Consider the following 14,199-nt stretch of genomic DNA (forward strand, 5'->3'; position numbering starts at 1 on the left):
CCTTTAACAAAGCCTAAGGTGCCAGCTGTACTCGCCTCCTCCACCAGGCGTGCCTGCCCCTGGTTCAGCATGGGCATCATGGCTTTCTGCAGGAGGGAAACCGATCCAGGGTACAGCATTCTCCGCCCAAATGAGTTAGCTATCAAGTAACTGCAAAGAAAGAGTTAACAACGCATTACTGATAATATACAGTGTACAGCCACGGACAAAGGTTTTGCATCACCTAGAATGTTAGGATTGAGACAGAAACAAAAACTACATCAACATAATTTAGATCTTTTATTTAGCATCATGTAATAAAAAAAAAGTGTGTGCTGGAAGCCATAACCGTAGTACTGTATGAAATGTCACATTTTTTTTTAAGTTTATGGAAATGCAATTCAACATGTTAATGTAACATTATTTATGAAGCAAAATTAGTTAACTCTCCAGTGTGATACAAAACTTTTGACCATAGCCGTATGTGATATTCAATTCTCCGACGCTGAAAGGAAGGCGTCAAACTAGGAATTTCCTAGTTTGCTTGACTTGGTTTCTTCCAGCTTCACTCTTGCTGCTAGTCTCTCTCACCTGATAATCTGACACGGCAGCTTTCCCATCGAGTTCAGACCGCTGTCCGTCGCCCCTCTGTGTTTTGGCTCTGGCTTCAGCAAGGACACGCCCCCTGGGGACTGTCCCTTCCTGGGAGAGCCAATCACAATCACACAACACGCAGGTTACCATGGGAATGTAGGCGGAGCATCCAGGTAAAATGAAACAATTGCTCTGCTGTCAGTCGTTCTGCAGTCCACGAGAGTCGATTCTGGGGTATTGCTGCAGATTGCTCCTTAAAGTTTCAATGTATCGAAGAACAGAACAGGATCTATACAATGACACCGCAAGGATGTAAGGGGCGTAAATGATCTACCCCAGCCATTATTCATCTGTCCTTACACTCCCAATCACTACTGTCCCTCTCTGTCCCACCCTCGCCCTGCGCCCAATCTTGCTGTCCTTCACTGGAATAAACTCCCACTCATCACAAAACAGGTCACCCACTCTAGTTTTCGCTCCTCCCTTAAAACGCATCTCTTCTCCCTAGCCCATCCTACCCTTACTCCTGGCCCCCGAACTCCTGTTAGGACCTGCCCCATCCTGACCTAGCCTCTGGCCCTAGCTATTAATCTCCTCACCCTCCCCAATAATCTTACCCTCTTTCTTCACCCATTTTTTCAGATTGTACAAATTCTAAAAGCTTGTAAAGCGCCTTGGTTAAAGGTGCTCTAATAAATGCTAAATAAATAACGGTTAGGGGTTACCGTGCATGGTTTCGTTATGTTTTTTTTGTTTTTTTTAAATAGATTGCCGCTAGATACGTTTATATTTTTTTGATTTGTATGTGCACGGTTTGGTTTTATTCCACTATTTTTTTATATTGGAGCTTTACCGACTTTGTGATTCAGTATTCCCCATTCTACAGGAACACCTACAGAGATGACAATTCAACACAGCCTTGCTTAAGTTTTTATCTTTATTTGTAAGAAAAGTAGCTTCAAAGGTCATGGACACAGCACCTATAGGACACAGCACCTATTAGACCCAGACACCTATAAGGCACACCCTCCTGCATTGGAGTGCAGGCTGAAAACTTGGCGTAAAACTTATATCTAAAGTTATAAAGCTTCGGAAAAACAACATTTTCTTGATTACAATATAAAAATCGCATAAGGAGTGATTTTCAGAGTCCTCAGTGTTGCTGTAAAACACATGGAGAGGACAATAAAAGGAGGATAGCATATACAATAAATCCATAATCCGCTCACCTTGCGTTGTTTCCCTATATAGATCCAATACTCCAAGCAGTTTTGAAAGAAACAAGAATTCCCAATTACCAGAACATTCTTTAGTGCGAGAGATATTGTCTTGTAAGCAGTAGGATAATTAACAGGCACAGCCCTCGACTTATTTGAGAATATAAAAAAATTGTTTCTGGCAAGTTTTGGTGTTTAGGAAAAATATACAGAGAAACTACAGTTATGGCCAAAAGTTTTTTTTAGAACAGAGACAATAATAAAAAAATAAAAAAATAAATTACGAACATAATTTAGATATTTTAACATCATGTAATCTAAGAAGCAACTAAATGATATTGGAAGCCAAAATAGTTGTACAGTATTTAATTTGTCATTTTTTCATTAAGTACATTGAAAACTACAAAGCTGTATGTAATTCAACGTGTTAACGTAAAATTATTCAGCAGGTTTCATTCGACTTTACAAAAGCAAAACTTGTTCCCTCTATAGGGTGATGCAAAACTTTTGGCTGTAGCTGTAGACATTCTAAACACAAATCAAGAAGTGGGGCAAGCATCTTCAAAATATTTGTTGCAATGAAGCAATGAGCAGAGTGATGATACCTTGTTCCCTGGACTGTTGTTGTTCTTGGACTCTTCCAGAATAGTGATGAACTGGACGTACTCAGGGTTGGTCCATCTGCCTATTCCTAAACAAATATGAAGACCCTTAACCCTTTGCAGGCTGGAAGCTCTTTCTTAAGCCTCACTGTTGTGATCTGCCAACCGGATTAGAATATTTTATACATGCAACTGCTTTCAAAGCTATCACTCACTCAAGCAACGTGACATACACCCACACACCCTTCTGAATGGATGCCATAAAGCAGTATGTGTTTACTCACCTCTCAGGCAGGCCACTCCCAGTAACAGGATAAGCAGCGTTCCAGTATACTGACCAACTGGGACCAGTTTAGATAAGCAGATGTACCCTGAGATATCATGGAAATTACCAGGAATTAAAAGGGTACATAAGGACCTTTTTTATTTTATTGTGTTGCTACAACTGTTTACATAAGGTGTGTGTACAGTTTTAATTTTTTTACATTTTGACCACATTTTTTAACTTTTAAATTGCATTCCCTGTCTCAAGATGGCTTCACATGTACCCATGCATGGACCTCTCAGAACTACATTTCCCATCATCCTCCTGCTCACATATGTAACAAATGGATTTACCAGTGAGCAGGAGGGTGATGGGAAATGTAGTTCTGAGATTTAGGCCATCAGAAATAGTTTGGCTCCATGCTTCATTGTTATTTGGTGGTGAACACTTAAATATAGCAAAGTATATATTAGAAAGAGTTGAAGTGATTTACAAAAACTTTATTGAAAGAAAATATTTTATTATAACTGTGTACGCTGTCTGGTGACAACAATGCATGACGAAATTATAAGTAATAATAAAACACCATGAAAGAAAATTGATTGTGTCTTTAAAACAATGCATTTAATCTCCACTGTCAGTTTAATAATGAGAAAAAAAAAAGTTTTCTACCATTGCCTACCTTTTCTGTAGAGATAAAACACAAGGAGTGGAGATGTGTAGTAAGAGAGAGACCACAGAACAGAAGCCTGGAAATAACACAGAACCGTTACACAAGTGAGGTGCACAGTACCATACACCTAGCTCTACAGTATAAAACACTCAATCAGAAGACCTGGAACACCTCACCACTATCGTATTAACAGAATGCACAGCGATTACACACAACTCTAAAACGCACATGTGTTGTACCTTGTGAGTTTTGCGAATGATCAAAACCAATGCTGCAAGCCAAACAAATCGATTTGGATTTGCTTACCGACTTGCAGAAAGTTTTATCGAGCCCCATTGCAACAGGGGAAAGGCCAGTCCACTTACCCAGCCGAGGATGCTGCTAGTGTGTCTCTCCAGAGCGTTGGGCTGGTAAAGCCATCCCTGCTGCTGGAACCAGAAAACACAGGAGCAGATGCAGGGGGGAGCCAGTAAATTAGGTGCATTTAAGGAGCCAATTTCAGCGAGCAACATAATGTCTTTCAAGGAATTTAACACAAAGTGCTTTGGCAGGACACACACACACACATATATATATATATATATATATATATATATATATATATATATATATATATATATATATATACACACACACACACACACACGACTGCAATATGATCTGTAGTTCACGTTCAAGACTGCTGTGCTTATGATCTATAACAATAAAACAGTAGCACTCAATTCAAGTACAAACGAAAAAAAAAAAATCAGGATGACATCCTCCAGTTGAAAATCTTTTTTGTTCAAACCGAACTCTCTAGTTTAAGGGGAAGTTCTCACTCTCCCGAATTGCCTTCTTAGCTCACTCTATATTGACCCTCTCCTGCAAGAAGTTCACAAGGCTATCATTGCATTGGGCTTTATTTTGGTGCAAAGTCAAAGTGGCACTTTCTGAGGAATCTGTGCGTGTTAACGTTATCAATCTAGCAATAACCTACAAAAAAGGAACAGAACAGTGCCCTCGACATCTAACTAAGGGGCAATTGTCTTTTTTTTTATTCCGCTCACAAAATGTGTCTTTTCAACTTCCTAAATAAGCAACATTGTGTACGAGCAAGTGAAAGGTTACTGAAAGTCGGGAGACTGTGACAGGAACTCAGTTGCAACAGCAAACACATACATATAACTCATGTCATGTCAAACCAACATGCACAATCGCATTAGCGCAAAATGCCAACTGTAATACAAAATGTAACGAAAAAATACAATTTGCCTTGCTTAACTGAACTGTGGCGCCGTTAGGCGAGGCTGCTGCTGCATCATACCCTACAGATTTAAAGAACGACTGCGCGTCCCAGGGCATCGAAACTTACCCGGGCGCCACCCGGTCCTGGTCCGGTTCGGTCTGGCTCAGCTCGGTTCGGGTTGTCTGTGAATTCGCTGCCCGGCTGTGCAGCTGATCAAGAGGTTCATCACAACGCCGGGCATCCTCCCAGCTCTGGAGGGTACGGATGCCAAACTAGGGCAGAAAACACACCACCCCTGCCCATTCAGAACGTTTTGAAACGCGAAGCTGAAAATAAAGTTACCGAAGGAGCTGTCTTACATTTTGCAATGCTATTTCTCGTCGCCTTGTCTTTCCAGGACACCCTTATAAACGAGATGTGCATCACAAGGGTTCGATCCTGGTTAAGTAAATACATTTGAAATCAGCCACACCTGTATCCATGACGCTCCACATGCGCTTCCACGCTGCATACTGCAGGGGTCCCCGGTGAGCTCCATGTGTCAGCTCTGGAATCTCCTTATTAATTGACCTGCGTATAAATAGGAATGCAGTGGCTTCATGTGGTCAAACAATACATCGCTTCCTCTTAATGGATCATCCCGTTATTGGGACTGATAAATACAAATACCATAAAAAAATAAATGCAGGCTGGCATTTTAGGTACAACTGCAACTGTGGGACAGAATAGAAAGAAAGATGATTATCTCTTACAAATGATGAGTGTGTGCCTCTCCTACATAAAAAAATAGATAGAAAAAAATCGAATTACAAAATGAATATGATGCACTATCGGTGACTTTTTGTTTTAAATACGGATAAGCGCTATAAGTATAGTTTCACTATAATTGGATGACTGGTTCTCAATATGCAGCTACAAATAGAACTGAGGCAGTTTGAACTGGTAAAAGCTGTAAAATATATAATCTTTAATTACACTACAAAACTGTTTCTGTTGGAGTAATAACTCCATTGTTAACCTCCGCAGAAAACAATGGGACTGCTATGTCTGATTCTTGTTTAACAGCAATTTAGTACTCTACAAAGTACTTACTGTTGGATACTGCAGTTTATATGTACTGGTGGTAGCTGTTTCATTACAAGTGGATACGCTGTTTTCTAGCTAAAAGTGTGCCCCATTTACCATATATCCCTAAATGCTAATAGTCTAATTGGCTTACTTCAGAATGGCCATACCAAGTTTCATTGCACTGTGAGCTGTTCTCAGGGTAGAATGCTGGTATGTGTATGGTCTCTTAGACAGGCTCCCAAGTGCTGATGTGATGAGGCTGAAATACACTTGCCTCGGTCTCTGAGATACGTTCCTCTGCTCATTCCAGACCTGAATCAGTTTCTGCCAGCGCTCCCTGTGGAGCTTCAAGCCTGCAGCTCTGTTTTACTTACCCTGCTGGTCAGCGGTTTAGCATCTTCCCCTCCCTTGTTTGGTTTAGGATTTGGGTGACCGGTATCCAACCACACTTCCTCATCGTGCATAGATTAACTTCCTTGCGGCGTTGCGAGCTGTAAAACTCGCCCTCTTCACCTCAAGACTGACCCTTTCTTGCTTTCTTTAACTTCAGTTGTCTGAAGCTATCTGCAGTATTGGCGAGGAGCCGGTTCGGTTTGAAGTTTTTCTCCGTGAACACCTGTCCGCCTTCGGGACAGGAGACCGAAGTCTCCGTGCGGTTGGAATACAGACTGAACACACGACGCGCAGTAGTTATGGTTGCAAGGCAGGGAGACCGGATTTTCAAAAAGTTCGAGACAAACAGGACAACGTAGATCGCTGTGAAGCCCCAAATAACATATCAGCAGCCATTTTTAATTATGTATTTTTTTATATAGAGAATAGTCTACTTTAGATCTCCTCACAAACATGTTCTGAGTAAATGCACCGCAGTATAGGCGTGCCTCATAGCGCATTACGCAATTCACAATAATGTGTGTTATACTGGCTGCACATAGATAATGCGTGGTTGTTTAGCTTGACCTGTAGGGCGGCGCATTCACGGACAAGATGGGATTTTGTATAATTAAGGTCAAATATCATTCCCACAGTACATACATGTTTAAATACTCAAAGTGTATTCGTTAAAAAAAATTACTTAGTGGTACTCAACACAATGTGTGCCACTTGTCCCGTCCACCGAAACGGCCTTAAATAGTAGAGACAAACCACGTGGCCTACCGATTTGCTTATTTTGATAATTTTCCAAGACGTTCAATGTGATTTGATGGCGAGGGATTGGGTTGGGGCAGTGTCCATAGAAGCATGGTGCTTTTTTGGAAATAGGAAGAATTGGACAGTGGGGTTTGGTTCAGGTGATGTGGCTACTAGGTAGAAAATTGGTTCTCAGGGTCACCAGTTGGGGGTGCTAGAACAACTGATGGCGCACAAACCAAAATTGGTCCTCTCTCTAAACTTCCATATAACTGGTCAATGTTAGTACAGTATTAAATATCTGAGTTATTAAGAAAGTAGTAAAGATGGACAGAGCTTTAAATTAACATATAACTTTATATTAACCTGAGCCAGTTATAATCAGTGTTAACTGAGTTTGGTAAATCAATATGTTTATTCATAAAAGACAAATCCTTTGTTCCACATAGAAGTGGATACATGTATTGGATTCACAAGAAATGAAAAACCAAAAAGCTTTTAAGAATCATATCGCAATTTTATCATAAGTTGGGAGTCCATTTTGCAATGGAAAATATTTCAGCAGTTGTTCATGTGAAAGCAAACTCATCATGAGTCTTATTTTGAATGACTTATGAAACCACAGACTTCCCCTTTCCACAATATAGCTGTCCTCCCTGCTTTTTTTCAGCTTCATAGCTCTCAGTGCATCTGTCAAGAGGACTAACTGTGCACCATGAGGACCCTGCTGGCTCTAACTGTACTGCCGTGGCTCGCCCTGAGCAGCTCCACAAGTAAGGGATGATGAATGGGATTAAATGAATAAATGGTGTATCACTAGTAATCAGTGGTTAGTTATGACATTACGAGTTATGACGCTTGGCATTGATGCACTGTGTGTGTGTGTGTGTGACCCTAAGCAAGTCACTTAAGCTCCTTGCATTAATGTTAATGTCCTAATATTAATGACTCTGCCCCTGATAAAAATGTCTACTAAAGACTAATTAATAATGTACATTGTACGGTATCCTTCAGCACCACCTAGTAGGTTGTTGTTGATTACCAAATAATATTAATATGGGGAGCTGTATGATACAAGCTGATATAAAACTTACTTTTATTCAGTTTCCATTTATGCTGTCTGGTTCTGCTGTCCATGTTAAATCTGAACAGCTTAAAAAGCTTAACTTTGTCTGACTCATTTAGGGTTACGATTCATACTGTATATGTTGTTGTGTATTGTTTCTGAACTTCAAAATGTTTTTATGTTGTACTTTATGGCTGCCATGGTTTACTGCTTATGCTAGAAGCAACAAAGGGGGGCAATACTGAGCTGCTGAAAATTGTTATTTTTTCATTTGCAGACAAATTTATAGTCCAGCCGGAAACGGAGGTGGTTTTTAACTGCAATGTGACAGCACTGTCTGTGACATGGCTCTGGTTCCCCAAACACAGCAAGTGTGCCAGGGAGAACGCTATGAAGATCATTTACACCATCGATAAGCAAGGAAACAAGACATCAGTAGAGAGGTTTAAGAAGCGCTTAACACTGAGAGGAGATCCGACAGCTGGAAAGCATGCTCTGGTTTTGAGTGATTCTGTCATGAGCGATTCTGGGATCTATTCCTGTAGTGATACAAAAACAACTGTGCAGTGTTATGAACTAGAGATTATTGAAGGTACATTAGCTTTCTTTCTTTCTTTCTTTCTTTCTTTCTTTCAAGACCACTGTTCTAACTGATAACCATTTTCATTCCTTTATCTCTGTGCTACAGGGTGCTATCGTAATGTTCAGATCGAGATCAGATCAGTCGCAGGGGCAGAAGGTGTCGCATTAGCTTGCTTCTCCTGTGCTGACAAAAAGCAGACAGAGGCCTTCAACTGGACCTTCAATGAGAAGCCAGTTAGTGGTTTACCTGGCGTTACACTGACAAGAAGCTCAACGATAATTATAAAGAAGGTGACCGCTGAGGATGAAGGGAAGTGGACCTGTGCTTCTGCGGATAACCCCTCTCAGTTCTCAGAGTATTGTCTGGACTTGAAGTCAAAGAGACAACAAAGGCGACAGGACTGTCAGAAAGTTACAACACAGGCAACAGAACTGAATAAAAGTGAGGTTGGACTTAACCAATATGTGAATGGAGTTTTACTTGGTTCTTTTAGCACTGTAAAGCCCTCCTGACTAGGTACTGCAGTAATATATATATATATATATATATATATATATATATATATATATATATATATATATATATATTGGATATTGGATGAACGGTATAGCTACTTATTACAGTGACACAAAGAAATCCATGCTTGGCTGTCGTAGATTTAATATCCGTTAATAGACTGTTTTCTTCAGGGTAAGAGCAATTCATCTAAATTATGCATATTATCTGCACAAGAAGTTAGGAAGTGGAGGAAAACAATAAGAAAATCTGAAAAATATATATTTGCATGTCTTTTTCAAATGTTTTTTTTTTTTTTTTTTTTTAGATTGGGATTCTAAAATTCTTTTTTTCTATTTTTTTTAAAGATGACTCAGAGAATGACGGAAAAGACAGATTGATTTATCCTTTGACAGCAGTGGTCGTGGTGGTACTGGCTCTTATTGTGATGGCTTCAGCATGGCTGTACAGAAGAAAGAGATCTCGCAGGTATGCTTTCTGTGTGCAGATTGAAATCAAGCTCTCTGGTTATTGTGGTGAGTGTTTTCCCTGCCTAGTGGTTCATAAGTTGTGATCGTATAGTATGCAGGGTGAATCACACAGTTAAGTGAGTCATGCAGTCAGGGGAGTGCAGGTTAGCATCCTGGCTGTGCAAAGTTGCCTGTCTTTGCTGGGCATTCCAAAGGGAGCATTGCATTGGTCTTGGCACTCCTGTGGGTTATGGAGGACTCTACAGCTCACCCTACCGACCAGGTGCCCAGTGAGCTTGGGCGGACGCCTGCAGGGCTGTCCTTTGTCCTCCAGAGGGAGGTAGCTTGCTGAGATCCACTCTCGAGTTCCTGGGTGTGGAAGAGGAAGCTGGCTCGGTCGTGGGATCGGAGGACGCCCGCTGAACCTTCAGTTCTCTTGAGCTGTGTGGGGGGAATCGCTGCGGTGAGGGGAAAAAAGAATCGGACATTTTAAACTGGGGGTAAAATAATTGGGCAAAAATATTACGCACAGACAGTGTATTATATCAGCTTTACTAATCATCTAACTTCTTTTGATATTGTTTTAGGTTGGAGCAAAAGCTCACTGATAATTCAGGTAAGGGATTTTATCATTCATCCAGCCTGTGTGTCTAAATAGAATAGTGGACTCCAAGCCACAAACCTTAACCTCTGTATATCTGGGCAGGCTTATAGTGAATGTTACGTTAAATATTAGGTAAGATTTACAAATTATGTTCCCTCTATGTACTTTAATGAACAACTGTACAACTGTACAATTTTTAGCTGGTCGAGACAATTGAGGCAATGTACGTACATGTGCATCACAGGTCAAAATGAAGTCATCTTCCAGGATATTTCAGATATAATAGCTACTCCGGTAAAACTGCAGATGGTTTTGTTGGCTTTTTTCATTAGATCTTGTAATCGTGATTTCCATTCTGTCTGCAGCTGCAAACCGTGACGTTTCTCCCCGGGTGTCTGCAGGGACTGGCCAGGCGATGACAGGCACTGCTGCACAGGTATGAGGCGTATTTACTCATTAGCACCCACTCAAAGACAGGCCTGTGATGATGTTACTAGTGTAACAGGTAATGAGGAGTTCTAAAGGTTCCTCAGCTCTCAACACTAGGTAACATGCCTTGATGCCACAAAGTGATCACATCTCAGAACAACAACTTTTGATCTACAGCATTATCTTATTGACATATATAATATAAAGAACCAAACAAAAAGGAAACAAAAGAGGCAAACCATTTATATTAAGAGTTAGTGTAGCACCCCCTGAGGAAAGATGGTTGCTGATATTGCAGTTCTTATGACGTGTAATGCATCATTCTTGATGAATACGGAGTCTGACCACGGCAATTGTTTTTGTACTTGTGTTCAATTTTTTTGGTTCTGTGTAGCAGGAAGAAGACAAGGTTCAGTACGCCGCCATAAACCACAGCCGGACAAAGAGACAACAGCGCCCTCTGTCTGTGGAGGAGTCTACCATCTACTCTGCTGTCAAGATAAAATAGCACCCCCTGATGGAGACTCTAATGATCTTCACTTTGCAAAATGTGAACAGCAGCAGTGAGCACGTCCACGTCGAATGACACAGACTTCGCAGACTCAAGTGATCTTTAAACCGGGGAGTTTTGAATAGAGTTACGTCATCTAATGTGTTTGTGTGGTTTCTTTGTAAGATGAGACCAGATAGCCAATGCATTGTGTAAATAAAATAAAAGTTTGCGTGCACTGAACCACCGAATCACGTGCAGTATAAAGATAGATCTTTGTGTGTTTTTTTTTTGTTTTATTATCATTGTAATCCAATACAATAAATGATTATTAGGGTCTTGACCTAAGCGTTGATATGTCATTGAAATTGTGCAGGTGCCTTGAGGGCTGCTAATCCATTCAGTCATCAATATTTCACACAATTGGGCAGGGAGGTATGCAGAGGATCGTGATGACGAATGCCTCAATCAAGTTCATCCCAAACATGCTTAGCTGGATTGTGATCAGAGGATTGTCCTTGTCAGGCTCCTCAAACCATTTGTGTGCACTGGTGGCTGCTTGAAATTTTATAAGTTTAGCATAGTGTAATAGAACCTAGTGAAAGCATGCATATGTTAGCATGGTAAAGCCCAGAGAGGCATATTAATAAAGGAACGGCAAACAACTGTAAACCATGGTAAATCTGTAGCGCCACCATGGGGAAACTGCAAAACTACCATTGTAGAGTTTTATAAGGATTGTAACCAGGATTTAACTATATTCTTCAAACAACAACAGGTTTTGCTGTAGAATTGGTCTTTCATTCATAAAAGTCCCACATTGTAGGTGCATAGCCTTTAAGCAGGGTCACAAGTTAGCGGTATTCACAAAAATCGCTCTATGACCAGGGCAGCAGGCTCACAGATATCCACGGTCCTTGAGTCTTATACTAAACTGAGGGTCTGTCTTCCAGCTCCTCCGTTTTGCACACGGCCTGGCTAAGCTAGCGAAAAAAACGCTCCAGTACATGCTATTCAAAATGAGACGGGCTTGACGCTTCACCAGGTCACAAGATCAGCCCTCATCCGTAGAATAAAACTGATAAAACACATGATTCCAGATGCTAGCCTGCTTCTACAGCATGGGTTTAGTTTAGTGATCTATTATTGGTATCCTTTAGGCGCACTGCTGCTTAGTCAGCGGTTTATTGCTTTAGAATCTTTCTCAGAACTTATTGCAATCATGCCTCAGAAAACAGGATAACTCTCAGTGTTAGTAGCAGAAGGGTCACCCTGCTATAAACACTGCAATAGAACCGGGTACTTTTTTAATGGCAACCATCGAACCATTAAGATGAAAACGAAGTAATTGATTCACTTTCTACGTGCTGAAATCCAGTGCAGAGAATTGGTGTTATAGTCTTTTATGTTTGTACACTATTTCTGTTGCGTCCTTTACTCATGCTGCCGGCTGTATCTACCAGCAGTGTTCTCCAGCAGTCAAAGACCCACTTCTGCTTTTTAAAACATTTAGGGAAGTTTCAAGGATTCTCAGCGTGCTTCTATTTAAGTCCAACGCAAACTGAATCAATCTTTAAATAACTCCCCTTACGGAAAAAAGAAGTATATATACAGGGCTACAGTACTACTGTGTGTGTGTGTGTGTGTGTGTGTGTATATATATATATATATATATATATATATATATATATATATATATATATAATGACATATTCATAAATCATAACATTCTCAACTCTAATAAGGTTGATAATGCAAAACGCATAAATGCATGATATTTACCATGTACCTCATTACATTTTGTAATATACTCCCCTATATATATATAAAATATATGGCATATATATATATATTGCATTTAAATGTATTCAATAACAGGGTTATATTGCCGGTTAATGTCTTCAATATATTGTATATTGTCGGTTAATTATGCGCCTCAATCCACATACAGGCGGAGGGCGGGCGCGAACCCGACACCGCTGTACAAAAGAGCCGGCTCTCTTTGCATGCAGCGTATATGCACGCTACATTATTATATTTTGCCGAGATTAGCTTCGGTGTAGGCTGGCGTTTAAAAAGTGCCGTTGGTTTTTGAAAGGAAGGTTACAGATTGATAGACGCTGTTTCTATGGACTGTCGCTCTCCAGCACCCGCATCAACAGCACGCAGGAGCTAGGCAGACAGACACCCGCCCAACGCATAGACAGTGAAAACAGCATGCAAGTATTTGAAATCAAATTCCTCCCCCTGCAGTTCACTGCACCACCAAAACGTCCCATTCACTATATTCTCCTCACTCAATTATCAAGCAAAACTACTAATACAGTAACAATAATATTTTTTTCATAGGGTCTTCACCCTCAGCTTGTTGACAGTAATCTTGACCCAGTAGAAATTTTGAAAGCCAAAGGACAGGTAAATAACACTATTGTATGCCTCAATGCACAGCGCCCCCCTCCTGTCTTGTTTTATTGCTGGTTTTTATTTTGTATTCCTTTGTCACAGCAATCGGGGACTACCCCAATGGAATCCTGGAGTGTGGAACCGATGCCTTGAGATTTGCTCTGTGTGCTTACACCAGTCAAGGTGACACAGTCAAACTCCAGTGACCCTTGTCCGATAGTCAGCAGAGCTCAATCTGAATAATCAAACTGTGCTATGGTTAAAGTTTTGTTTTGGGACACGGTAGCTCTTCCCAGTCATTAGATTATCGAGCAGTCCGAGTGATTTTGGTTCAGCACTTTCCAGGTGTCTGATCTGTTCGTTGCTTCACTCATCTCTTGCTTCAGGCCGTGACATTAACCTGAATGTGAACCGGATTCTGGGCTACAGGCACTTCTGCAAGAAGCTGTGGAACGCAACCAAGTTTGCAATCCGAGTTCTCGGAGAAGACTTTAAACCAGTGGCCAAGGCTCAGGTTATCAGGCTCACCCCTTTGGTCTGTCTGTTAAAGAATGCAACGCTGCTACATTTAAGTTTCGATTGCATTTTCTAGAGGTTTGCATTCATTCACCTCAATGAACCTCAATGAAAGTGAATGATAGAGAGATTCCACTTATCAAATAATGTCACAAAAAAAAAAAGATTGTTCTCTCTTGCCTTACGAGAAATCCATTACAGGTGCACTTTCTAGGATATTTCAGTTCACGTGCCTCGTAGATCAAGAGCATGACTGAATGAAAGCATGGCAGACAAAACAGGAAGATAGATTGCTAAGGAGAGGAAAAGGCGTTGAAGGGGTGGGGTCAATTTCACTCTCCGAAGTGCCATCACTATCTGCAAATCGCAGTTAGGAAGGCAGTCTG

General features: G+C 40.8%; 3 protein-coding genes across 4 annotated transcripts in view; 1 reads left to right on the forward strand and 2 right to left on the reverse strand.

The window, feature by feature from the left end:
* LOC121304174 (POU domain, class 5, transcription factor 3-like) overlaps positions 1-119 on the reverse strand; it is a 15,356-nt gene extending 15,237 nt beyond the window's left edge. The window contains exon 1 of the mRNA XM_041235141.1: positions 32-119. Coding sequence (XP_041091075.1) covers positions 32-119 — 88 coding nt within the window. The remainder of the gene's footprint in view (positions 1-31) is intronic.
* On the reverse strand, positions 42-4,981 carry LOC121304175 (phosphatidylserine lipase ABHD16A-like). Its single transcript, XM_041235142.1, has 8 exons — positions 4,918-4,981; positions 4,685-4,767; positions 3,696-3,758; positions 3,340-3,406; positions 2,677-2,763; positions 2,396-2,481; positions 571-681; positions 42-150 (listed from the first exon to the last, which is right to left on the reverse strand). Exons 1-8 carry the CDS (start codon positions 4,979-4,981, stop codon positions 136-138), a joined length of 576 nt encoding a protein of 191 aa, XP_041091076.1. The 3' UTR covers positions 42-135.
* A 2,440-nt stretch (positions 4,982-7,421) lies between these two features.
* Positions 7,422-11,164, forward strand: LOC121304359. Of its 2 annotated transcripts, none has more exons than XM_041235453.1 (7): positions 7,422-7,530; positions 8,101-8,415; positions 8,512-8,847; positions 9,270-9,390; positions 9,959-9,987; positions 10,341-10,411; positions 10,802-11,164. In XM_041235453.1, exons 1-7 carry the CDS (start codon positions 7,473-7,475, stop codon positions 10,910-10,912), a joined length of 1,041 nt encoding a protein of 346 aa, XP_041091387.1. In that variant the 5' UTR covers positions 7,422-7,472; the 3' UTR covers positions 10,913-11,164. The 2 variants fall into 2 exon arrangements, with proteins under 2 accessions (XP_041091387.1, XP_041091385.1); XM_041235451.1 differs by having other exon boundaries at positions 7,423-7,530; positions 10,799-11,164.
* Positions 11,165-14,199: the final 3,035 nt, after the last annotated feature.

Source organism: Polyodon spathula, chromosome 37, assembly GCF_017654505.1.
Source record: "Polyodon spathula isolate WHYD16114869_AA chromosome 37, ASM1765450v1, whole genome shotgun sequence".
Lineage (NCBI taxonomy): Eukaryota > Metazoa > Chordata > Actinopteri > Acipenseriformes > Polyodontidae > Polyodon > Polyodon spathula.

Excerpts from the sequence above, each read along its gene's own strand:
- LOC121304175 (XM_041235142.1), bottom strand. The coding sequence starts at position 4,981 with ATGCACATCTCGTTTATAAGGGTGTCCTGGAAAGACAAGGCGACGAGA. Across the intron at positions 3,407-3,695 it reads CTAGCAGCATCCTCGGCTGG|GCTTCTGTTCTGTGGTCTCT; the intron begins GTAAGTGGACTG and ends TGTTATTTCCAG. Across the intron at positions 2,764-3,339 it reads GTTTTATCTCTACAGAAAAG|GGTACATCTGCTTATCTAAA; the intron begins GTAGGCAATGGT and ends ATGATATCTCAG.
- LOC121304359 (XM_041235451.1), top strand. The coding sequence starts at position 7,473 with ATGAGGACCCTGCTGGCTCTAACTGTACTGCCGTGGCTCGCCCTGAGC. Across the intron at positions 8,416-8,511 it reads TGAACTAGAGATTATTGAAG|GGTGCTATCGTAATGTTCAG; the intron begins GTACATTAGCTT and ends TCTGTGCTACAG. Across the intron at positions 10,412-10,798 it reads TGACAGGCACTGCTGCACAG|CAGGAAGAAGACAAGGTTCA; the intron begins GTATGAGGCGTA and ends GGTTCTGTGTAG.